The sequence below is a fragment of the Sciurus carolinensis genome, chromosome 8, assembly GCF_902686445.1.
Source record: "Sciurus carolinensis chromosome 8, mSciCar1.2, whole genome shotgun sequence".
In the NCBI taxonomy this organism is placed as follows: Eukaryota; Metazoa; Chordata; class Mammalia; order Rodentia; family Sciuridae; genus Sciurus; species Sciurus carolinensis.
The window spans coordinates 142,142,867-142,168,457 of NC_062220.1; the positions used below are offsets into that span (position 1 = coordinate 142,142,867).

A 25,591-nucleotide genomic window follows, 5' to 3' on the forward strand; every position below is an offset into this window, starting at 1 on the left:
GGGTGCCAAGTCCCAGCTGGAGGAGCAAGCTCCAGTGATCCACGGTCCTTCCTGATGTCTCACACTCCAAAATCACTAAGAGAATGGACTCTAACATTCTCCCCACAAAAATGACAGGTGGTAGACATGCTAATCAGCTCAATCAAACCTTTCTACGATGTTCACAGATCAAAACACCACTGACACCCCCTCACAGTCCCCAGCAAGTGAGCAAAGAGTTGTTCATGGTAAAAACTGCATCCTACAAATATACGCAATTTTTATGTCAGTGAAAAAGTAATCAGCTTTTAAAATCAGCACGATTTAGGAAACACTGCTTTGAAGGGAATTGGGCTCTGTGTCTTGACCTGAGTAGGAGAGTGGCGACAGGCAGGTGCAGAAGTGGGCCTAGGCCTGCAGCCTGGTGTGGGGTCAGGAGCAGGTGCACAGGCCGGGTGTGAGGCCACGCGTGAGGCCACACCCGTGTGCCCAGCTACTCGGGAGGCTGAGGCAGGAGCATCACAGCTTCGCGAGACCCCATAAACGGAAGGGCTGGTGTGGTCCAGCAGTAGACACTTGCCCAGCATGCGAAGGCCCGTGCTCCATCCCACCACTGCAGAACCTGAGAACAAAGGAAGTCCCGTCAAGCCACCCAGAGCAGGTCCCCTGTATTCGCTTCATGTCTTGTTTTCAGTGTTGCAAGGACCTGGGGTCTTCCCGCTCTCTGAGGACGACTTTGATTAATAGAAGCCTCACTTAGTATGCATTCAGCACCCTGGAGTTCTGGAGAGATCCAGGCAGGCAGCTGCAGGGCCCAGGGACTGCTAGAGTGTCCTGAGCAACCCGCTTGCACCAGGCAGGTCGCCACTGCAGCATAGGGTCTTTCTGGTGCTAAGAGGAGGGGCGCCTGGTCACAGTTACCTGGAACCTGCTCCAGGAGGCAGGAGGTCGGGAGCCTGGTGCCAACACAAGTTAAAATCACCTTAGGTCTTGACACCCCTGGCCTCCTCCCCCGTGGAGCCTGGAGGTGAAGTTCTTGTCCTCTTTAGGAAGTAAGCTGGAGTTGGGACGGCTGGGATTGTCGCTGGCCGCTGTCTTCTGCTTTCCCGCGGTGATCACGGTGCGTTTCCTGGACGCGGAGTGCACGCGGGTCCCTTCCCAGCCCTGCTTCCCCCGTGGAGCACGCATGTCACCTCCACTGTGCAGATGAGGAACTCGAGGGAGAGAGGCTCAGAGGCTTGCTCAGGAGCTCAGCTGGGTCACTGCAGCGAGCTGAGTCACAGCACTGGGCGGGCACAGTGGCAATGGCAGCAGTGTGATACGGAGGGGGCTGGGTAAACCCATGACTCGGGCAAACTGAGGCACAGCTGGGGTTGGACTCAGCTCTCCCATTGAGAACTCTGTCCTGGGTGCTGTGGGGACTTGCAGGACGGTGCCTGCTGCTCAACCATAGGTGCGGGTGGCTCTCCTCCTACCACGTGGCAACCCCCCCACCAGGGCTCCGCGGGGCCCGGCAGTGGGCAGGGCTCCAGGTGCATCTTGTGCTCATTACTCTTTGCTGAATGCACGTGTACACACGGACACACTCACACCTACATCCCCTATGTGTGCATACGCCCCAGACTCACACCCTGTCCATGTCTGGTCCTGAGGTCCTGAAGCTGCTCCCGGGGCTCCTAACAGGCTGGTGTTAGGACCCAGGAAGGACACAGCAGGGCAGGATATAAATAGAGAAAGAGGAGAACAGTTGGAGGAGAGCTGACCTCACTCCTTCTCCACCCAAGAGTGGCTGGCGGAGGTGTGGAGCCAGACCAGAAGGAGGCAGCGGGCGGGACAGCCTGCGAGCAGCCAGAGCTGCAGCGAGCGCGGCTTGGAAAGCCTCCTCACTCCACCACTCTGGGGCAGGAGAGGAACGCACAGCCCCAACTGGACAGAGAAGAGTGGAGCTCTGGGACGGCCACCTGGACCAGGCTCCTCCTGCATTCCACGTGGCTCTGTCGCTATGTGCTTATGGATCACTGAAGATCTCCAGTTCTGAGACAGGAAAGAAACCCTGCATGCTTCCAGAACCCGTGCTTCACAGACTTAGAGGGAACAGACTTTCTGGCCTGAGGTTCTGACCTGATAAGATGTCCCTTTCCCAAGGAACTGGAGGTAGAGGACACGCTCTCTGACCCTCAGGAGTTCCACTCGGATCCCCTGCAGCCTCTGGGAGCCATGAGGCAGTCGTGGCCCCTCTGGTGCGGGCCCCTCTGGGTGCTTCTCACTTGCTGCAGTGCTCAGGTAACGTCCAGGCCCGGCTGGGACGGCTGGAGTTCTGTACCAGGCTCCCTGAGCCTCACGATGTGGTCTTCCCTGTGCAGGTGCGCCGAGCCCACGCCAGGTCCCAGGACCATCCAGGTAAGAGACCCATCCCCTGCTCTGGAGGGGCCTTCCCTCCTGACCCGCCTGGGTGCTGCCCACGGTGACAGGCTTCACTCTGAGGCCACCCGTGATGGCCCTTCTTGTACTCCTTTGCCCTGGACGCCCCTACTGTGCAGCCTGCAGCCCTGGTCTGCGTCAGTGTCCCGGCTGTGGCTGGGAAGCAGCTCTGTCTCACTGTGTCCTGCTGGGCAGGGTGAGCCCTTGTGACCAAGGTGTCCGTGTTGAGCTTTCTGTCTCAGCTCACTTCAGGCGTCGGCCGACATGAGGCTCTCAGAATAGCAAGCCTGGAGCCCCGACCCCACGGCGCCTTAGCGGGGCATGCTTGGACTTGGACACGGGACTGCTCATCAGAGCCGCTTGTCTTGGTCACTGCGATTCCCCGGTCTAGAGACTGAGGGTGAAGGCGCCTGGGAGGGAGGATGGAGGTACAAGCATGGATGCAGCAGGCAGGGCAGGCACCCTGCGGCCTAGCGCTTGTGCCTCTGGGTGGCAGTTAGGACGCCAAGGACCTGCGAGTGACCCTTTGCCGGGAAACGCTGACTCAGGCCAGGCAGCGTGGGGTTCTGGCCGCCCCATGGCGAGCAGTCCTGCCTCCTTCCAGGGTGGCTGCCCAGATCCACAGCCAGGTCCTCCAGGGCCCCTCACAGGAAGCCCTGAGATGTGGGGTCCACTCGATTGTCTCCCCCCGGCTGTGATGCTGCTGGGACATCCTGGTCCTTGTCACCACCTCCCTTCACCCACGTCAGGGTAAAGTCTGCCCTCTCTCCTCGCCACGCTTCTGAAGCCCTTTGTAAGAAGGTGTGGAAGCCATGCCCCCTCCATGGGCCAAGTGCTGAGCCAGAAAGCAGGGCCAGTGGCCTGGGAGCAGGTGGACAGGTCAGCACTGTGTTCGGGGAGGCTGGTGGACAGAGACCTTGCTCCTGCTGAGGCCAGGATTGGAGACGTGGGGTGGCACCTTGAGCAGGTGCCGCTGGCCAGGGAGGGCAGTTGAAGAGGTGGCCCTAGAGTGAGTCCTTCCCAGAGGGTGGCCCTTTAACATAGCGTCCACACACGGCTTGCATTCTGGACCCTAAACTCCAAGGAGCAGTCTGAATTCAGCCTTTTTTCCCCATAGAAACTGCACTCCTGCCTGTCCTGAGTTAGCGTAGGGAAACCCTCTCCCGACCAACTGAGTGCCTGAGCAACAGCAGCAGAGCCAGGAGGGCCGTGAGAGAAGCAGAGCAAGGGGCCTGGGGCCTGCACGACCTTAGGGACAGCCCAGTCCCCTGCAGTCCCTCTCCTCACTCCTCCTCGGCTTCCCCCCTTGGAATTTCATTTCACCTTTCGTTTCCTTCCTTCTGCCTTGGACAGTGACGTGCCCGCAGGGACAGTAGGTGTCTGTCTCCTGCTCTTCTGCTCCTTCCTGCACCTGTCCCGCCTGCCTTCCCACCTGGTTTCTACCTCCACTCCTTTTCCTTCCTCCCCCTCCCTCTCCCCCTCCTCCTTCTCCCCCTCCTCCTCCTCTTCCTCCTTCTCCCCCTCCTCCTCCTCTTCCTCCTCCTCTTCCTCCTCCTCCCCCTTCTCCCCCTCCTCCTCCTCTTCCTCCTCCTCCCCCTTCTCCCCCTCCTCCTCCCACCATTTCCTTGCTCCCTCCTTCCCCTCCAGCCCTGCACCATGTCTTCCTTCCTGCCTTCTGGGCTCTGCTCCACCCCTTCCCACAGGAAGGCCCTCAGTGGCCTGGTGCGCTGTGTTCCTGCCCTACTCCCAGGCCTGTGGCCCCTGGTGCCTGTGCCCCGGCCAACCCCTCAGGGTGCCCACTGATTGACAGATGCCCAGAGCTCCTTCAGCTAGGAAGAGCTAGACCTGGTATCGGGGTCGGTGAGGAGAGAGTGGCATGGGGCAGCACCAAGCAGTGAGAGATGCCACGCCTGTGCCAGGTCAGCTCAGGCAGCGCCTGCCAACCATGCAGTAGTGTCCATGCTCCCATACTCCAGTGGAACAGTGTGTCCTTCAGGCAGAGTGGGACACTCTGAGCACAGAGCTGATCCCATGTGGGCTTGACCAGGGGCTCATGGCTGTGAGGAGCTGGGGCGCCATGCTGGAGATGGCTGAGAACAGGAAGGCACAGGGGTTGGAAGCTGGTCGCCACCAGGCTCTCCCTTTGGGAAAGCCTCTCCTGGTGCGAAGCGTTCCCTTGGTTCATCCTGGCCCCTGGCACCAGGCCTCCTGCACAGCAGGTGCTCTGTGGATATTTTCCCACATGTCTGTGTGCCACCCCGGAAGCCTGGCTGGTTCTGTGGTAAAACAAATGAACAGGCTGTCCAACCCACATGGCTGCAACCCCCATTAGCATGTTAGTGTTTGCCTGTCTACATGGGCCCTGGTGCCCAGATGCCTGCTGTGCAGAGAGGCAGTTAGCTCTACCGATAACTGGAGGTAGACGCGAGCCTCTGTAGTAACGGTTCATCTGTGGCTAGCTGGTCACCTTAGAGAAGTAGACACGGTTGGAGTTGAAAGAATACCTGAGTCTGTTTAGCCCACCCCCCGTTTTATAGGGAAACTAGGAACAGAAGGGAGACCCAGAGGGGAAGCAGGAGCTGGCAGGGTTGGGACCCCAAGCCCATGGGAGACCTCCCCTAGGGCCCCAGGCTCCACCTGTGGCCTGCTCTTGGTGGCAACCCATGAAGCCAGGAAGGCTGACTAGGGCAAACCCGTAAATGGCGCTGGCCAGAGATGGCAGCCCTTTGCAAAGTTTATAAACATGCCCTTTTATAGACAAGTCTGTGTAAGGAAAAGACCCGGTCGCTGCTGGTCCTGGGGTCCCTGGAGCAGCAGAGTCCAGGCTGTTCCCAGGAAACCAGATAATGGCAGTGATTATGATTCTGTGTATTTACACAGTACCGTAGTTTAGAAAGAACTGCCTTGGCTGCTAGGTCACGGCAAGACTTCATTCTCCGTCTTCCTAGTGAAAAGAAAATGTGTTCATGATGGAGTTTTGAAACCAATGCTCACGCCCTGTCGAACAAATGGAAACGTGGCAGACAGATTCGCAGGGGAGCAGAATCCCTTGTGTTCTGTTATCCACGCTTTGGCTCATCCTGGCAGCTTGGCGTCCATTCTGCCTGTATCGTTACTTGTTAAATCCCTAACGTTAGAAATCTGGAAAATTTCAGAAACAAAAACCCGAACCCCCCCACCACATGCACCCACGCACACGCATGCACGCCCAGGCCCTGCTTCACCAGGGGCTGCAGCCACCAAGGAGAGCAGAGTCCGACACAGAGGCAGGCGTGGACACGGGACCAGAACCACCCAGTAACCTTGATGGCTTCCCCTGTGTGGGTAGGTACCCTGGAAGCAGCCTGAGGGTTAGGGGTTCCCTGGAGGGACAAGAACATTGACAGGAAGTGGAGGGGTGCAGGCTTCCCTGACTTTAGAGGGTTGCGAAACACTGAATATGACCCTCAAGACCACACAGCTGGTGCTCGGGGCCACGCACTGACGGTCTCTGTCTCCCCTGACTGCCCTTTGTCTTTCCCTCCAGCCCTTCTTGCTATTTCTCCTCCCTCCCTCCTTCCCTCTCTCCCTCCTTCCCTCTCTCCCTCCTTCCTTCCCTCCTTCCGTCTCTCCCTCCTTCCCTCTCTCCCTCTCTCCCTCTATCCCTCCCTCCTTTCTTCCCTCCTTCCCTCCCTCCTTCCCTCCTTCCTTCCCTCCCTTCTCCTGTCTCTTCCTCTGCTCTTCCCTCCCTGCTTCTTCCTTCTCTGTCCTCCTCCTCCGTTCTCTTCTCTTCTCTTCTCTTCTCTCTCCTTTTCCAGTCTCCTCCCACTTGCCCCTATTCTCTGTCCCCTCATTTTTTCAGGACTGGGATTGTCTGAGGTCCCTGTGAGAGCCAGCGCTGCATGGCTGGCCATCTTGTCTAAGCAGGCACCGCCCAGTGAGAACAGGGGTGTCCCTGTGGCCAACTCCACGTTCTTCTGTCCCCCTCATTCTGGAAAAGAGCGCAAACTTTTCCACCAAGACCAAACTTCCTTATTCTTATGACACTTTGAGGGCTACGAGTGATTTTAGGCTGTAAAAGGGAACTCTGGGCTGAATCTAGCCCACCTGTTTAGCATCACATGACTTCAATTTAGCAAACTGCCAACATGGAGGCTTAGAGATTCCAAACTTAAAACAGCTGGATCTCTGACTGCTGTTAAAAAACTGGCAATTCCGTGTGACCCTTCCTGCTGAGCAGGGCTGCCTGGCCTGGGGACAGCCACCTTGGTAGACAGTCATGCTTCCTACCTTGCCTCAGCTCTGCTGCCTGCGCTCAGCTGTGGAGGTGTGTGCCGTCGGCAGGTGTCTCACCTGTGTCCTGCGCAGTCCTGCTCAGGACTGGCCAGCTGGCGGCTCTCCCCAACACTTGCTTCCTATCCACGGGCTAACGGCCAAAACCACAGGGCCTCTTGGTGGCAGGAGCTTGGCTCTGGCCTGCTCAGCAGCAGGGGCAGAGGGCAGCCTTCACATCTGGCCCCTGTGCGTCCCTGGCCACCGTGGGCATTGCTGGTTCCAGGTGGCACCACTTCCCTCCTCCCCTTCCTGCCCAGCACTGCTGTGGTCCTGTGCGTGTGGAGACGGGGAGAGGGCTACAGATGGGACCCTAGTACCAGGGTCTTTGTGGACACGTGATCTCCTTTTCTCCTTTTCCACTTTTACCCCAGCTGTTGAATAGCCACCCATCTCCAGGCGGCCATCTGGCTTTAGGGGGATTCATGATGAAGAACGGCAACGTGTGCTTCTGGGTTTTGCCTTTCTGGGACTCCACGTGCCTACGGGCAGCAGAGGGCGGCACAGCTTCCTCTGCACCTGGTCAGGCTGTGCCCAGTCCGTCCCCGCTAGGGAACCAGCTGCGTCCTTGGCTTACACTTTGAGCCTGTGCACACTGGAGGGACACATGCAAGGGACAGATGCAGGCAGTGACCCCACGCGAGCAGTCGTGTGGCCCCTGTGAGTGAATCCAGGTACTAGGAGGAGCCTCCTGCTCTCGTCCTCCGCACTGTGGCCAGCACCACCTGTGGTCACCTTAGTGGTGCAGTGGGTATTAAGTAGATTTTAAAGGGATGCAGGTCCTGGATTCAGAAAATAAGAGACAGTGCGGCATGAATCTCCTCCTTGCAGGCGGCACCTGTCTTCTCACCCCAGAGGCCGTCCCGTCCCCACTGTGGTCTCCCTCACGTGAGCACGCGTGCGTTCACAGTTACCTCGGGCATTTCTCACCTCGGGTTTTAAAATCAAATTTATTTGAACAGATACAGAAAAACACAAAGATTGTGATACTGATGGGGTGCCGTGCGGTGTCCCGCCGGGCACCGGTGTGAGCATAAGGCCGAGCGCGCCTGTCTCCTCCATCGTCCCATCTCTGTGGTGAGAACATCCAGTCCCTTTCTGCAGCTCTCTGAGGCACCGGGTGCGTAACTCTGCGTCCCCTGCCGTGCAGGACGCCTCCCCCTGTCTGCCTGCCACACGGGGGCTTTCTAACCTCCGTGTCCACTGAGGCGCGGCCCCGGCACCTCAGCTTCAGAGGCACCCTTGTGGTTGCATGGATGTCCCTCGATTATTTAGCCAGCGTGGTGGATGAGCGCCGAGGCCGTTGTCAGTCTCTTGAGCCTGTGAAACATTCTGCAACAAGCACCCTGGCACACACACGAGAGGACGGATCAGCGCAGCACGGAAATGTGTGCTCGGGTCTCTGGAGGCAGTGCCAGATGGCCCTCCAGAAGGGATGCGCTGACCGTGCCCCGAGACGGGGACCTGCGGCTCAGCCCCCGGCCGTTCCTCCGGCCAGTCCAGTGGGTGGGTTCAGGCACACAGCTCACTGTGGCTTTGACGCTTCTGAACGTAATGAGTCAGTGATTCGCATCTTTATCCTTGAATTGCCTAATTACGGTTGATGCCCAAACATTCTGTTAGTCTGCTTTTCCTTGATAGCAGGAGCTTTTGTTGATTAGTTTGTGGTGCTGGGATGGAACCCAGGGCCCTGCACTCTACCCCTGAGCTACGCCCCCAGTTTGTAGGAGTTTTATTAACAAAATGAATTTAACACATATAAAAAGAAATCAGCAAATTTCTTTCATATAAATTATGTAAACCTTGCCCCCAGTTGGATTTAGTTTGATTTTTTTTTTTTTGCACAGAAATTTAAAAAATTAATGTAGTCAAATTTATAACCCCAGAAAGCTTTTTATGTTTGATTTTATTACACTCAAATCTGGTCCATCTATGTTGCTGGGGTGCATTGAGCCAGGGAGGCTGATTCTTTCCAAATGGCTAACTGGTTCCAACGCCTTTTGTGGAATGAAATTTCTTCTCTGATTTAAGGCACCAGCTTTATCCTGACCAATCCCGAGTGGGCTGGGAGCTCCGTGACCTCTCCTTCCACTGAAGGGCTGACTGTGGCAGATGCCACCTGCCCGCAGTGTGGCACCTGTCGGGTCCTCTCCAGCACCAGCGCCACCCTGCTGCCCCGCTCCAGTGCTGGAGATCCTTGTTTACTTACTTGCTTGTGTGTTGTGTGGTGCTGGGGTGGAGCCCAGGGCCTCACATGCTGGGCAAGTGTTCCACCACTGAGCTGCTCCCCAGCTCTTTTTCTGTTTTACTTTGAGACAGGGTCTCAAGTCCCTGAGGCTGGCCTGGAACTTGTGATCCTCCTGCCAAGTACCTGGGATCTCAAGTGTCACCACCATGCCTGCCCTTGTTCTTATTTATTTTTTTAAAATATGAGCTCCATAATCAAAGTTTCCGCACAAGGAACTCTCAGCCCTTTTACAGCAAAGTCCCCAGTATTTATAGATCAATTAAACGGTAGTTGGTATTTTTATGCTAATGAATCTGCTCTCCCAAGAGAAAGTTAGGCTCTTCGTTTGCTCAAGGCATCTTCATGAGAATCTTGTGTGATTTTCATTTTTTTGTTCTAAAATATTTTCTCTTTATTGGTTGCATTTAGAAATGAGAACTTCTACTTTTTATGCTATTGTGGAAATACAGAAAAGCTGTTGGCTTTGTACATTAAATTTGAGTGAGCCTCCTTGCTAAATTCCTTAATTATTTGGAGTAGTGTTCCACCCTGATTATCAGGTGTACCTCCTGTGACAGTAGTGATCATTCTTTCCTCTTGGTGACGTTTATTTGCGATGAAGAACATAAAGGGTGCTGTGGCAGCTGGACTTCTCTGTGGGCTAGTGGACGTCCAGGGTGCCTGCTATGGTGGTCACCTGGGAAGTACTTTGCCAAGGATGGACACAGGGACGACTGAGATGACGTGCTCAGGGCTGCCCATGCTGGTACAAAGACAGGCCCCTGACTTCTCATCAGTAGGAGAATGGCGACCCACGTGCTGAGCAGCCCTCCAGGGGATGCCACCCAGCTCCGTTATGATGGGCAGGTGGCAATGAATGGATCAATTCACTCGGAGCCTTGAGAATAGAAAATTGCACATCCACCTAAGGGTCTGTTTGCTCTCGGTACTGTTCTTGTGGAGGCCATCTGAAATGACCCCTTCTCAGTGTGGAGGACACAGTCATAGGAGGAGGACAGGATCGGATTCACAAAGACCTGCGCCCGAGTGCTGTGTGCTAGCCAGCGCACGCTGGAGCAAGAGATTTCCCCCAATAGGGAGGAAATGCAGTCAGCTTACAGGTTATTGTTAGGAGGAGCTGAGGTGTTTCGAAGAGCCGCAGGGGGTCTGCATAGATGTTCACTTGCTCCTCCGAAGGTAGTTTTTAAGCTTGTTTCTTTCTGTGGTCCAGTTGCATCAGGGACTATCTCTGAAACCATGTTTGGTGATGGGTGATGGACCTTCTTGCCTTTCTCCTGACCCAGTGGGCACAGTCCTAGCATTCCACCGTCAGCATGAGGCTGCTGTTTCCTCGGGTTCAGAGGCGTCCATTCCCATGGACCCTGCTTTCTCCAGTTAAGGAGCTGTTCATTGACTTCTAGCTTAAGTTTTTTTCCTTCCACGTGTGTGTTGAATTGTATCAAATGCCTCTTCAGCCCGGCCCGGGGCCCCTGGTACTTTCACTCTCACTCAGGAAGATCTGCATCTCGGGGTCTTGCACTGTTTCAATGGTGATTTGAAATTCTGATGTTTTTCCCTCAGGGTTTGCAGTCCTGGCTTCTGCTTCCCATTACTGGCCATTGGAAAATGTGGACGGGATCCATGAACTTCAGGATTCGGCTGGAGGTAGACCTGGTGATGGGTGCCGGGGGGAGGGGTGCTGGAGGCGGGCGCCTGGAGCGGGGCGGGCATGTCCCGCCTGGAGCCAGGTGATGCGCGATCCGGCGCTGGTTGGCTTTCCTGAGGAAAGTATTTTCCTAGAACTCCGGTATCTTCTAATGATCGAAGGACAGAATTCATAATTCAAAATATGACTGAGACGTGCATTTACTCAAACCTTAATACAGAAGTTTCCACAGCGGATCCTCGTGTGTGAGCCCAGCACGTGTCCGCAGTGCAGAAGTCGCCCTGCACCGAGGACCGTCTGCAGTGGGTGTCGGGCTGTGCCGCCCCCAACAGGCCCACACGTTTGGGGGTCACTGTTCCGCCGGGCAGAGGTGTTAACTCACCCGGGTCCGTCCCACCTGGGACGGGCCTAACCACGGAGAGGGTCAGGGCCTCTGGTTCCCTTAGCACACGCGTGTTACAGGAGAAGCCTGAGGTGTTCCTGAGCGTGTTTTCCCATCCCGGCGAGAATTCCTTTTCAAGGTGTAAGTTAGAGCACTCTGGGGTGGTGTCAGGTCATTCTTTAATTTTTTTTCATACTTTTTAGTTGTCCATGGACCTTTATTTTACTTATTTGTGGTGCTGAGAATGGAGCCCAGTGCCTCACACATGCCAGGCAAGCGCTCCACCACTGAGCCGCAGCCCCAGCCCCGGCTCATTTTTCTTTACTCCCTGCGGTGGTTCCACTGAGCGGCTGACGCACAGCACAGGTCCACGGTGAACCCTGGCATGCGCCGCAGCCGTGTCCCAGCCGGTTCTGGTGCGCTGCATCTGTTTAAACCCCACATGTGGCTGATGTTGTGCCTCCCGCACCAGCACACTGGCGCTTCGCTGGCTGCTGTGGCACATGAGCTGCCAGAGGTCCCCAAACGTCTCCTCAGAGCCTGCGCATCGTGCAGCAGCAGAGCTGGAGTCTGCCCCGCTGGTGTCCTTGGGGTTGGCAAGGTTGAGGAGAGGGCCCGCGAAGGGTGCTGTGGCCGTGGGGACCCCGGCCCCAGCTGCAGGTTTGCCCGCTACTCGGTGACGCAGCCTCCCGGGCCACCTCCATCCTGTGCTGCGGGGACAGTGTCCCTGTGCAGGTGTGTTTCCGGCAGGTGCCACAGGCCCCTTCCCGTTGCAGTCTCAACAATGAGGAAGTAGCTCACTGTTCAGGATGAGCCACTCAGATTTCAGGAGTCATTTCAAACTCCAGCCTGGATCACTAACGACTTCCTCCTGCCTGTCCCCAGCTCCCTGTGGGGGACGCAGGCAGCCCTGCGCTTTGCACATTCACCTATGAGCACTCCTGTGTGGTGGTCACTCAGTCGTGGGTGCCGTGGGCGGATTCTACTCCCTGGGCCAGTCTGACGGCCTCTATCCACATCAGGTCTGCCCAGCCTGGCGTGCGGTGGTGGCAGCAGGTCCCTCCCCTCTGGCCCGCTCTGTGTGGCCCTGCTGTGCACGCGTTCACTTCAACACAGGCCCCCGAGAGACAGCGGGGGAAACGGGCACCATCGGACCTGCTACGGGGACGAGCGCTTGGCTGTTTGTGGCTGACCCTCTGCCGTCCGTCCCTTGTCACCGTCTTGCGCAGCTGTGTCGGGGCCGTGCTGTCTGCCAGTCCTGTGCCGTCGCACTGTCTCTTTCCACACAGTCGTCCTGTCGATGGCCATGTTCAACTCCATCTCTCTCAACTGAGTCCCCGTGTGTGGTGTGGAGTCAGCACTGGGGACCTCTGTGGCTGGGTCCTGACTGGACAGACTCCGTGATGCCAGGGGCCACCGTGTTGGCCAAGAGGCTGCTGGGCAGACAGGGCAGAGGGGCTGGAGGGAGGCGGGGAGGGCGGCCGACCTGAGGCCCTGGGCCCAGGCGGCAGGTTGAGAGACGTGGGCTCCCTTGTGTCCTCTCACTCATTTGTTGTGTCTTTTCTCTTTTGTTGTCTCACCCAGCACTGCAAGCCCACAACCTCACTGTGCTTCCTTCCCACAATTCTGCCTTTGTGCATACCAATGACTCTGCCTACTCCAATCTCTCTGCAACCGTAGGTGAGCACCTGTCTGCTTCCCGTGAGTCTGGATCTACAGTGAGTTCAAGGCCCATCCCCTCCGCCTGCGGGACTCGGCTCTCCTGGCCAGCAAAGGAGCGGATAGCCGAGTACAAGCTGCAGATGGCCAGGGGTTAGCCAGGAGCCAGGAGTTACCAGGGGCTACCAGGGGCTAGCTAGGTGTTAGCCAGGAGTTACCAGGGGCTAGCCAGGTGTTAGTCAGGAGCCAGGGGTTAACCAGGGGTTAGCCAGAGGTTAGCAAGACCAGTGGAGTTGAGTCTGAAGGAAGTGGGACCAGGCTCTCCAGTTTGCTGCTTGTTCTTAGAACAAAACGAACATGAGATTTTTCTAAACACAGAAATTGGCTTTTAAAATGAATCTTATTTTTTGGAGGAAGGAAAATCATACTCTTCATGGAAAATTAAAGCTAATTTAAAAACACCTCATTCCAAGTGTGATCTCTTAAACCTTAAAATCAGCATTTCTCCCGCAGCTGGACCTAAGTCACTGGGGGCGCCTCAGACACCCCAGAGCCACAATCCCCTCACTGTCTTGTCTGCTGACCTCCAGAGCCACATGCTCGCGTCTCCCTGTGCAGCTCACAGTGAGAGGGACAGTGACTGGCACTGCTTGGTGGCCGCAGAGAGCCAGGGCTGATGGGGGCCTCACCTTTGTCTCTTTCAACACGTCACCTGATTTGGGGGTGTTTGGCTTCCAAAATTAATTTTGCCAAGCAGACAGACTGGTGTAGGGCTTTCCATGCCTGACTTGGTAATGCAGCTGCTGGTCATGTCCACTGGCAGTAAGTGGGACGAGGAGAACGATGAGTTTAAAAGCAGTCGGGAAGCTCTGGGGACGAGGAGTTCTTGTGACGGTGACCACTGGAGAGCTGGCCGGGCTCCAGGTGCAGCAGGAGGCGCAACAGGGAACGCCAGCTCCCCATGCCTGAGCGCTGCCCTGCGCACGGGGTCCTCGCCGTCTGCTCCGTGAGCCCCTGTGCCATTGGGCACCTTCACCGTGGGAGCCAGTGAAGCGTGTCTGGGTGGAGCACTGCCTCCTGGGACTTGTGCAGATGCCTCTGGGACTGTGCAGACACCACCCGGGCCCCCTGGAGTCCGAGCGTGGGTCCCACAGGCCGTGGCTTCACACGTGTGAGAGTAGGGCTCAGTGGTAGCTTCACAAACCTGTTAGGAGCACGTTACACGGGGGAGTCGGAGTGTAGGTGGGGGGATGACCTGAGGCGCATGTGGGTGCCACCCTCCTGCTCGGGTGGCCCAGCGTTGACAATATCGTGATGCCATGATTATAGCAGATGCCACAGAGCACCCTCTGATAGGATGCAGCGACTTTCTGTCTAACGTTTAGGCTTATGAATTACTCATAGTTTAATTACCAATAATCCTAACCAACGCCGCCGCGTCCTGGAATAACGCGCAATGCTGCGAAGATCTCCCAAAGGCAGACGTGACCTGCGTGCACAGGTGGCGGCGTTCAACTTGACAGGCATCACTGGACTTGCAGACACCAGGGTTGGCTCTGTGTGATGCTGTCCCTTTTGTCCCCTAGACATCGTGGAAGGGAAGGTCAACAAGGGCATCTACCTCAAGGAGGAGAGAGGCGTGACGCTGCTGTACTACGGCAGGCTCAGCACCTCCTGCATCAGCAGCCCCGCACAGTGCGACCCCGAGGGTGAGTGCCAGGCCTTTGCGCCATCCTGTCTCCCTGCCAGGTGGCCCCTGCCCCTCTGGACGGGAGTGTAAAGACCCCTCTAACTGCAGAATGCATGAAATGTCAAAGTGGGCTGGTGGCGGGGATGTGGGTGACTCGAGTCCTGACTGAAGGCTGGTGCTGGAGGCTGGAGGGCCTGAGCTGTGAGACCAAAGCGTCTCGTCTTGAAGAGGAGGGAGAGAAGTCCCTCCCTGAGACACAGGCCCCTGACGTCACACGCCGTGGCGTCTGTGGGCAGGAAACAGATGGTGTGTCTGCCGCCGCGTTATTTCTGGCTCTGGGATGTGGATGATGGACTGGGCAGGGCATGCCTATTAACCCTCATCCAGGTTTGCCTCTTTCAGGCCCATGGAGGGTGGCTGGACGCTGGATGGAACTGTCCCAGCCTGTGGTCCCAGGCCTGTGGCCAAAGTAGTGCCACGCGTGCAAGAGGGAAACCAGGGGCCTCTCTCTCTCTGCTTCCTGGCGGAAGGCAGCCTGCTGCATGCAGCCCAGGCTGCAGAGCTCATCTGGGCCACACTCGAGAGCGGCTGCCGTCCCGCCAGCCTGGGGCCTTCAGGGTTTTTCCTCGAGGCAGAGTGAAAATGTTTGTTTCTAGGGGAGGAAAGTTTGATGCAGCCTGTATGAGGCCATGAGACGTTTGGGACAGACGTCCTTAGGTGACAGGTTGGTTTGCATGGTTCTGAGAGAAGACCACTCAATTCCAATGAAAATAAACAAGTGCTTCATGAGCCGAAACCACAGGGAGGTTGCTTGGACTTTGAGGGAGCAGCTCTGAGGAGCTCAGCTGGGCGCACAGATGATTTGAGCTGGTCCTGAGTTCAGCCCTCAAACATGTCAGGGTTGTTTGTTTCTCCAAACCCAAAACAAGCCTGGGCTCAGTGACAGCAGCTGGCAGACAGGAAAACAGAACGTCCCTGCCCCAGGCTTGGGAAGGCCAGGTCTGCGCGGCCGTGGCTGACGTTCCAGGGAGCAGCCTCTCCTGGGGGAAGGAGCTCTCTGCAGCTCTGGAGGCAGCACTGGAGTTTCTCTGGACCGGGGAGGAAAGGGCTGGGTCGTGGGCGTTGTGACAGCCACTGTTGTAGGTGACCCACACGGGAGGGAGGTGGTGGCACCAAGGGCAGGACGGCTCTGGAAGACGGAGTCCTGAGGGTCCCCAGACTCCAAGGCCAGGAACCAGAGGCCTTGCAGTGAATGTGCCTGCGTCCATATGCAGCTTGGCAGGCGTAGGGTTAACATTGTAGTCAGCTGCCAACATTGAAAAAAAGGAAATTTTTACTAGGCATGGTATACCTGCAATGCCAGCTGCTTGGGAGTCTGAGATAGGAGGATCAACAGTTTGAGGCTGGCTTAAGCAACTTGGCAAGACTCTCAAAAACAAACAAATAAAAACAATAATTTAAAAAAGCAGACTAGGAAGTGTCAAGGACTTCCGGTTTTCTTGAGAAACCCCTTCGTGTGCTGCCTCTGTCTCCAGGCCCTCGTGGCTCCCATGAGACTCCACCGTCCTCAGCATCCTGCATCTGACCTCGGCCGGGTTGGCAGCCTGGTGTGTCCCGGGGTCTGGGCTCCTGCCCAGGACTGATCCTCTCTGTGGTGACCTGGGCCGCTGCACAGCTTTGGGTAGAGCTCTTCACTGGTAAACAGGTCAATGAGCTTTGCCCTGGGTGCCTCCCGAGTGTGAGAAGCCGAGGGGCAGATCTGTGGACCGAGGTCAGCTGTGGAGGGCTGCTGGCGTTCGCAGCCCTCCACTTGTGGCCCCTGCTTCTTTCTAACAGGACGGCAGTCCCCCTGCCTGGGATCCCTGTGCCACGGCTGCCACGGTTGGCCTCCCACACCACTGTGAAACCTGGGATGTGCCTGTCCTGGTCACCTGCACTTGGCTTTGGCTGGTTTCATCCCTAAAGAAGTGAGGTGGCAAGAGCTGGGGGCAGGGAGAGCGGCGGCCTTGCTTTGTGTCCTCCCTGTGGATAGCCTTCTGCGCCTGGAGGTGTTTCTTACATGTCTACTTGACGCTGTGGCCAGATCCGAGCAAAACCAGGAAGCCTATGGCAGCCGTGGCTGGGGACGATGCTGGCCTGAGCCGGACACTGGCCAGGCAGTGCTGGGCTGCTCTGCCTACCCTGGACGTGGCTGTGCGGAGCCACTCCGCCGCGACCTCGTGGAACAGGAAGATCTGCCCAGCGTTGTTCAAATCCAAGTCCTGCGGTGGCATCAGGAGACGCCAAAATGTGGAAACAGGAAATCCATGTCCAGCCTTTATTTTAACATGATTATCTCATCGGAAATGCGTTTTGATGCGTGTTATTCAGGGTGAGATCACCAGGAGGGAGCAAGCTTTAAAAGCAGGTTGACTTAACAGTATCTCATGATAATACGGGTAGTGCTCAGATGCGGTGGAGGTTGTGCGGCTAGGATTCAGAAGGCGTGGCTCTGCCCAGCCGCTCCCGCCATACCTGGTGGGGGCACAAAACGACAGCCCATTGTTCCCATAACAAAACCAACACTGAAAGAGAGGACATCTCCCCAATAGGCCTGCTGTTTCGCATTTCTCATTTCCAGATCCTCATGTCCTCTCTTCCTGTGTTTTCAAATGATTTTTTTTAAAAGAGTGTTCTGGGAGGGGGTGGAGGCACGAGCTTTCCAGAAGAGTGGCCATCTGAGAAGCCTGGCTGTTCCCCTGCTCTCTGGAGAGGCTGCTCCCCCTCTGCTCCCACCCACGCCTGCTCCTCCAGCATCTGCTTCCTGCGTCCCATGAGCCAATGGTGGGTGAGCCTTTGGCAAACAGGCCTTCTGGGGGAGGCTTTCATGGCCACCAGCTGCTAAGTGGGGGAGCTGTGGGGACCTGGGAGAGAAAGACCATGGGATAGTAGCCAATACCAGGGACAGCCTGCCTTCCTTCCCGCCAGGGTCTCTGTCAGCAGCTCTGAACTGGGAAGGCCCCTCCATGGGCAGTTCTAGCAGATCCCTTCACCCACGACAGGCCCTGCAGCTCAAAGGTCCTGCAGGGATCTGCTCCTGGTCAGGTGAGCACAAGGTCCCTGGGCCTGTCCTCACCAGGACTTGTGCAGTCTGCAGCGGCTGGTTGCTCAGGTCTCCCGTACGTGGCCTTGGGCTCTGAGGACTGTGTCCCGGCCACCACTCATTCCAGCGCCTGAACTCTGTATCCTTGCAGCCTTGCTGATGCCTGAGTCTTTTCAAGGCGTCGCGTCGAGACCTGTGGCTGTGCTGGGTGTGCAGTGATGGCCTTGGATCTTACAGGGTCTCTTGCACGGGCAGCACCGCTGGGTTGTCTGTTGACAAGTTGGCTCCACTGCTCGTGTGAGGCGTCCCTGCCACAGTAAAAGGTCAAATGACAGCAAAGATGGGCAGTTGTTCCGGCATGGGAGGACCCACCATAGAATTGCTTCACTTGCCCACTCTCATTTCTCCATCGGATGCACGGCTGTGTGAGTTACGATGATGCCGTTCGACTTGACAAATGAACCAAAGCACGGATGACGGCCAGGAGAAGAGGAGGAGGAAGAATACAAGGAGGAGGACGACGACGAAGAGGAAGGACGAAGGAGGACCCGCCTTGGCTTCTGACACGGCGCTCCGCTCTGTCCCGAGTGACTTTAGATGGACTCATCTCGAGGAGCTTCGGCTGCTCCCGGGAAGGCCTGTCCCCGCGGGCCCCCTCACCTCTCCCTTCCTCCCTCCGTGAAGTCTTCCTGTTCTTTTCCCTGAGGACGTGCAGAGCCTCCTCTGCTATCAACAGCGCGGGGGCTGCTGAGGCTCCCCAGTGGCTGGAGCGTCTCACCGTACACTTTCCCTCTCTGGGCCTTGAGTTGACTCTTTGCCCTTTGCACGAGCTTATTTAAAAAGCTGTCAACAAAATGCTACACTACTTGCCGGCTGGAGACCGAGGATAGCCTGGAATCCCTGGCCTGGCATGGACCCAGCTGTTGTCTTCCTTGGATCTCTGGGCAGTCCTCAGAGCAGCTGTGTGCCTGCCTTACAGATTGGGTAACTGGGCCCAGAGAGGCACAGCCTGGGGCCTGGGGCTGCAGCCTCAGTGGCCAGTAGCTGCAAGGTTGCTGGTGCTCCTGGGTTGGCCAGAAGGCTCAGGACCCTGCAGTCTCTGTTGCCCACACAGACTGGTGGAGAGGCCTAGTTCTGGGACACTGCTCATTTGCTTCTGTGCTGCATGGAGGGCACACTGGACAGAACCCCAGAGTCCAGAGGGTCCCTTGACATCACCTGTTCATTTTACAAAGGAGAAACTGAGGCTTGATTCTAGGAAGCTTGCTCAACCAAAACTCTGCGGATTCCCAAGATGCATTGTACCCCTGGGTGCCGAACCAGCCAGGCCGGACGCGGGCCTTTCTGGCCCAGAAGTCTTTTGTTTCTTAAAGTATTTAAAAAACTGTTTTGGAGATAATTGTGAATCACTGGATGGTTATAAAAAATAGTGAGGTGCTCTCATGTGTCCTTTACCCATGTCCCTGAACATCAGCGTCTTGCACAACCACATACAAAACTCACCTCATTCAGCACGTACCAGCTTCACGTGCTCTTGTGAGGGTCCATAGGTCTTTACAAATGGCAGACTTGGAAGGATTCTGGGTTTCTTAAATATTTCAGAACTCCTTATTGCTTCTTTGTCCAAGCTTTTGGAGTTCTGAGCACACGTTCTCCCTCTCTCTCTCTCTCTCTCTCTCTCTCTCTCTCTCTCTCTCTCTCTCTCGTTCTGGAAACTGACCGCAGGGGGGCTCAACCACTGATCCACATCCCCAGTCCTTTTTATTTTTTACTTGGAGACAGGGTCCCACTGAGTTGCTGAGGGCCTCACTAAGTTGCTGAGACTGGCTTTGAACTTGCCATCCTCTTGCCTCAGCCTCCTGAGCTGCTGGGATCACACGCGGCCACTGTGCCAGCCTGAGGTCTCAACAGTGTCTCTTTTGGTCTTTTCATCCTGAGTCTCACATTTCTTGCCAGCCCTCCTGTCCACTCCCAGCCATCTTGTTGGAAGTACACGGAGCTCTCTGGGCATCTGCCCTCTGCCTGCGTCCTATGGCTTCTGATGGGAGGCCAGTCTGGCAGCCAGGGGGCCTGTGACACTTGGCCCCTGAAGGCCTCCTGCCCCTCCAGGCGAGGTTTGGGCCGGTCACTCACAGCTGTGGGCCCAGGGCAGGGAACATCCACAGGCCTCTGTTCTCAAGAGGCGATGACTCAGTCTGTGTCCAGGGCGGTCCAGCCCTTCCCTGCCGGGATGCTGCGGGAGGCCAGCAGGCAGCCCCTCCAAGGCCCCGTCCTCGTGCCCTCGACCTGGGACTAGAGCTGTTGGGAGAACGAAGAGTGGGCCTTGTGAAGGTCGAGGCAGAGCCCACCTGCCGCTGGCAAGCTCTCACTGGCTCCTGGAGGTCGGGCCTTCGGCGCAGCGTGTGTCCACGTGGAGGGAAGGGACTTTTCATCTGCCACCCGCCACGTCTGATTCCTGGGCTTGCTTCCCCATCTGCTGTCCAAGGCCTTTCCTTAGTGTTTGGGTGGCTTGGGACTCAGCGCCCAGGTGGGAGTGTGGCCCTACCTGGTTGGCACCGTGCTCCTCCCTGTTCCTTCCTCTGTGTTGAGGACCACGTTCAAGACTTGGCCTCGCGTGGCACTCGCGAGGCCCTGCACGTCTCTTCAGGAGACGCAACCTGAGGTCGCTGGAAGCCGAGTCCCGCTGGCTCAGCCAGCCTACCTGAAAGGCGCGGCCTCCGCCAGGGCCACCTGCCCTGTGAGCCCTGGCACGGCACCAGCCCAGCTTTTCATTTTTATTACCTGACCCTTACCTGATGCTGTATTGAATGCTTTATTTTTATTTTTCTTCCTGGACAGAGAGCATTAGGCCAAGACAGGATTATTTTTAATTGAGTGAAAGGAATTTTTAAAAGCAGCAAATTTTTGAAAAAAAATTGACTTCTATGAATTCTACTGGGAATACGTTTCATAACAAAATTTCATAATGCACTGTGTTCATTTCCCTGTGAAATTGTTGTTCTGAGTGTGGAGATGCAGGAAGGCTGGGGTTTGTTCTGGCCTCTGTGCCGCCACAGAGGAAGAGGAAGGAGCTGGTCCGGCCCCACATCCCTCCTTCCTCCACGCCGAGGGCGCAGGGGCGAGTGTGACCTGTGGCCCAGCCTGGACGCCATGGCCTGCTCCTGAAGTGGCACCTCCCTTGGTGGGGACGGGTCACGTGTACTTCTGGGACTCTGCTCTCCAGGACCCTCTGTGGCTCACACTCCACACTGAGCCTCCCATAGGTCCAGGAAGCCTGGGTCCTCTCCAGCTCTTGAGATTCTTCATTGCTAAACAAATTTTTTGTTTTTGACCAACCACAGAAGTATGTATTTACGGGCACAGTGCGACATTCCTTGCATGTGTACAACGGACGCTGAGAAGATCAGGATAATGGGCGTGCCTGTCCCCCCGCAGGCTTATCATTTCTTTGGTTGGGAACACTAAATCAAAACCTCTTCTGTGAAAAAATTCAGTGGAGAAATTCCAAGCCGGGGTGATAAAAATTGTGCTGTTTTCCACGTTTCTGTTAATGGCATCAGCTTGAACCCACACGTTCACAGTGCAGGCCACCCTCCCAGGCCTTTAGAGGCCTGGACATGACACATTAATTCACGAGGCATTGCCCAAGGGTGGCAGCCGAGGACGCTGTTCCACACAGGTGACCAGGGTCACGTGAATTCGGAGGCTCTCAGAACCCCGTCTGCAACCTCATCTGAGGTCAGACCTAAAGTAACTTTGTTGCCGTTTATGTAAATAAGGCCTAGGGCAAATGCACCCTCTGCCCAGCCTGGCCTGCTGGATGAACTCTGGGCAGGTCACTGTCTGTCACCACGGTGCCGTCCAGGGAAGGAAGGACCAGGCAGGCAGCTCAGTTCCCCCGCCGTGGAGTGCAGCAGGTGGCTAGCTTGGCACACACGCATGTGCCACACAGCCGTGTTCCCGCACACCCAGGAAGGCAGGCGGGCAGAGGAGCCTGGACGCAGAGGAGCAGCAGAGAGGCCTCCGGCTCCGGTGTAGCCCCTGGGGTTTACCCTAAAGGAGTAGCTCTGAGGCATGCAAAAGAGTCAGCTTCCAGTTCTGTTTGGAGTATTCCTTCTGAAATTTGAAGAAAACCCTAAGGCTCGACGATGGGGTTGTTTAAAAAAGCTGTGAGTCCTGTTTAGGATGTAGCGCAGCTCAGAAACAAAAATGACGGTGTGGAAAATTCTATGGACTCGGGAGGAAGCTCACAGGTGGTTGACTTGTTAAAAATGTTGCTGATAAGTGTGTGCATGGAATAGTGCCTTTCTCTGAAAATACACTTCTGGAGGAGATTTTGGGGGGAGTTCCACACAATGTGTCTGGACAGAGGGGAGGAGCCCAGGCTGGTGTGTGCTTCTGTCTATAGTTCTGGTTGGGCCACTTTCAATCTCCATTGGCCACTGGACTGGTGGTCTTGGACAAACTGGCCTCCGTGGCTTCCTCTGTGTAAAGGGGGTACCAGCAGGGTTACTGCACTCTAAAAAGAGTCAATTCAGCTGGGCTTGGAGATGCACGTCTGTAATCCCAGTGACTTGGGAGGCTGAGGCAGGAGGATCAGGAGTTTAAGGCCAGTCTCAAAAACTTAGAATCTATCTGAAAATAAAAAATAAAAAGGGCTGGGAGTGTAGCTCAGTGGTAGAACACCCCTAGGTTCCATTAAAACCAGAAAAAGAAAAAGAGACAATTCACATAAAACCCTTAGAAACGTGCCTGGCATCCTGTGAGCCCTAACAGATGGTGTCTAAGAGTGCCAGGTGCTTTTTTGGCTCTTTGCAGCTCTTTCCTCGTCCTTCTACTGACCCATCTGTCTCTCTCTCAGGGGTCACATTCTCCTTCTTCTGGAAGACACAAGGAGAACAGTCTAGACCCGTCCCTTCTGCATACGGGGGACAGGTCATCTCTGACGGGTTCAAAGTCTGCTCCACAGGCGGCAGAGGCTCCGTGGAATTGTACACACGGGAGAATTCCATGACGTGGGAGGCCACCTTCAGCCCCCCAGGTGAGTGTCACACGCCGCTCCCCACACTCCTCGGCTGGTGCCTCATGATCACGCACAGTGACGGGATGCACTGCGACATATTCTCACACGCACACACACACACTGCAGTGTAACCCAGCAGCCCAGCTCGCAGCATTTCCCCCACCTCCTGTTCCCTCCCCTGGTCCCCTCCACTCTACCGACCTCCCTTCTGTTTCCCTGAGCCCCCTCCCCACCTTTCTTTTCCTGTCCCCTCTCCAGCTTCCACAGGAGAGAAAGCACTTATTTTGCCTAACATGACGCTCTCAAGTTCCACCCATTTTCTTGCATGATTTTGTTCTTCTGTAGGGCTGACCAAGACCCCGTTGTGCATATTGACCACACTTTCTCCACAGGAGCTCCTTCTTCAAGGGCTTCCTGGGCTGGTGACTTGGAGGTCAGGTGTGCCTCTGACATGTGGCTTGCTGCCAGGTCAGACCTGGGCCCTGCCGCCCCGAGCTGGCCTCGCTGCGGTCACAGTCACGTGGCTGTGAGAGCCTGGGTTTCCGACCAGGGCGGGGTGACGCAGCAGGTGCTCGCCTGTGGCTGGGCCCAGATGGAAAGCTGCGTGCTGAGGGCAGGGGTCCATCCCCCACCCCCTGAGAAAAGTGTTTGGGGTGTGGAGGCTGTAGCTTCAGAGAGCAGGGGGCAGGGAGAGGATGTGGGGCGCTGGGCATGGAGTGGCCCTGGTGAAGGAGGAGAGGGCTGGTGTCAGCAGAAGGGTCAAGCTCCTTTTGGGGGGAGAAGCCGCAGGGGTTCTGCTGGAGGGTTCTCAGCTTCTTGTTCATGGAATTCACCTGCAGGGCCTGAGGTCGAGGTGTGGGCGGGATGATAGGGAAGGCTGGAGAGGGCCTGAAGTGGACACTGGAGAAGGGAAGAGGTGACCTGGGCTCTGGAGGACTTCAGGGCAGCATTCAGGGAGGGCTGAGGTTGAGGGAAGACCTAGCAGAGTGGCCTCCCACAGGAAATGACACGTTTGAGGCTTTCAAGGGGAACCCTGTCTGACCCATTTGGGGAGGACACATGGCCCAGTTGACTCTGGAGCCAGGCATCCTGGGCCCGATCTAGACTCTGCCTGTAGCTGTGTGAATCTGGGCACCTCACTGTGCCACCGGCTGCCTCAGTTTCCTTATTATAATGCAAGTAACAGAATTGTTTCACAAGGAGACCAAGCCACCAGGGAGACCGACCTTCCAGGGAGTGCATAGGCCTCAGGGGCCCAGGGCCAAGGGACGCAGAGTCCTGGATGTCTCTGCCTTGCTTTGTGGGTGCAAAGCCAAGCCTGGATCTCCACCTCTTCTCCGGGAACGTGGGGAGCATACACTCTGAATTAGCTCTCAGATCCCCAGGGCAGGAGACAGTGCCCGCCCCACCCCACAGCACTATTTGAACCTTGTGCACTGTCTGGGCTTCAAAGCTCTGTGCCCTTGGGCTGGCGGGACAGAGAATCAGGTACCTTGAACTTGAACGCACGTGAAGATGAACTCAGTCATCCCCCAGGGAAATGGGACTTGAAAACCTCCTTGCAGAGCGATATGCTCTTCATTTGTTCTTGGAAGGAACTTGTTCTTCTCACTTTCGAACCTGAGGGCAGTAATGCTTTGGCCTGTTCGGGATCCAAGTGTTCTCCAGAGGCTCAGGATTATCAGAACAAGAAGCCATGATGTAAGTGACAGGCAGTCTGTGAGGAGCGGCGCGAGGACATGTGTTCTTTTAAAGGGCTGCGTGACTCCAGCAGCAGAAGTCCACGGGACAGGCTAACAGAAGCAAAGGGAAGCAAAGTGGCCTTGGTGGAGGCTCTGTGCCTCACACAGCTTCCTGTGACTGGGCACGGCCCTTGTGCCAGGGAGGGGCACCCACAGGCTCGCTGTGGTGCTCCCCATGCAGCCAGGGGGCCGTCTACCCACCTTGTTGGCTGCTGTCACACAGCTAAGGCGGATGCCCAGGGCTGGGGCTGAACAGGGTCTTCAGGGGCTTCTACAGTCCCATGCTGGCGTTGCCTGGGTAATATTTTTAAAGAATGTTCTGTATACGTTCTTACCATGATTCGTGATTTAATTTTAAAACTAAGACTTTCCAACTTCTCTTGGAAATAAAGAGTGGCGATGGGGCCTTTGTTCTCGTGCAGCACAGGGGGTGTTGGGGCTGCCCCTACCGTGGCAGTCACCCTCGCCCTTCTGTGCCCCAGAACCAAGTCCCCAGGGAAAGCAGGGTCCCACCCGGCCTTCTCCCAGCTTCTCCGTGACTCTGCTGCTGCTGTTTTAAGTGGACTCTGTGTTCACAGTGCTCTCAGATCTTCAGCAAAGCCAAGTGTGGAGGGGGCCACACACCTCCTGTCCCACGGCACTCCCACCGTCACTGCTCCCCAGAGGGGACTGGCTGTGCTGGTGGGCCCAAGGGCCCGCAGTTCACCTGGGTCCACTCCGGGTGCTGTACACCCGTGGGGTCGAGGAGGCATCTGCCCAGACCTTGCGCCTGTCTAAGTAGGCTCTTTCTTTTCTTCTTGTCAAGGTCTAGCTGTGTAGTTTGGATGGCAGTGTCTGTTACGTCCTTTGTAAATATTTTCTCCATCTGTGGCTGGCCTTCTCTTAACCCTACCTTGCAGAAAGAGGTCTTAAAGTTTCAGTGAAGTCCAGCCCGTTGGTCGCATCTTCAGTGGATTGTGCCTTTGGTTCCATAGCTAGACAGCCATTGCCAGGCCTGAGCTCATCCAGGCTGTCATCTTCCAGGAGTGCCACGGCTTAGCGTTCTCCTTTTAGGCCTGCCGTGCCTCTTGGATTGATTTTGCCATGGTGAGAGGTGTGTCTAGGTTTCTTTATTTTTACTCTGTCACTGAGAGTCCAGTGGCCTGGCATCACTGGTTGGAAGGGCCAGCTCTGCTCCAGGGTATTGACTTTGCCCTTATGTCGAGTGTCAGTGGACAGTCAGTGCTGGTCTGGCTCTGGGTCATCCACCCTATCCACTGGTGCATCCCTCTACCTTGCCCACATAATCCTGCATGACCTGGCCTTGAGTGCTGCGGCTTTTACTGAGTCTCCAAGGCAGGAAGAGCCCATCCTGCTTATGATTTCCTCCCTGATAGTGCGTGACTCTTTTGGCATTTGCCTTCCTATGT

The 25,591-nt window shown here is 56.2% G+C and overlaps 1 protein-coding gene and 1 long non-coding RNA gene across 3 annotated transcripts in view; one reads left to right on the plus strand and one right to left on the minus strand.

The window, feature by feature from the left end:
* Positions 1-300: 300 nt before the first annotated feature.
* Positions 301-1,692, minus strand: LOC124990974 (uncharacterized). Its single transcript, XR_007109851.1, has 3 exons — positions 1,608-1,692; positions 962-1,264; positions 301-601 (listed from the first exon to the last, which is right to left on the minus strand). It is a non-coding gene; the product is annotated as an uncharacterized LOC124990974 (long non-coding RNA).
* Positions 1,068-25,591, plus strand: part of Adgrd1 (adhesion G protein-coupled receptor D1) — a 108,917-nt gene continuing 84,393 nt past the window's right edge. The window contains exons 1-7 of one of the 2 annotated variants that reach the window (XM_047561577.1): positions 1,068-1,099; positions 1,764-2,262; positions 2,343-2,379; positions 10,520-10,603; positions 12,571-12,666; positions 14,232-14,354; positions 22,279-22,458. In XM_047561577.1, coding sequence (XP_047417533.1) covers positions 2,197-2,262; positions 2,343-2,379; positions 10,520-10,603; positions 12,571-12,666; positions 14,232-14,354; positions 22,279-22,458 — 586 coding nt within the window. In that variant the 5' untranslated portion in view covers positions 1,068-1,099; positions 1,764-2,196. The remainder of the gene's footprint in view (positions 1,100-1,763; positions 2,263-2,342; positions 2,380-10,519; positions 10,604-12,570; positions 12,667-14,231; positions 14,355-22,278; positions 22,459-25,591) is intronic. The other variant, XM_047561578.1, reaches the window with a different exon arrangement.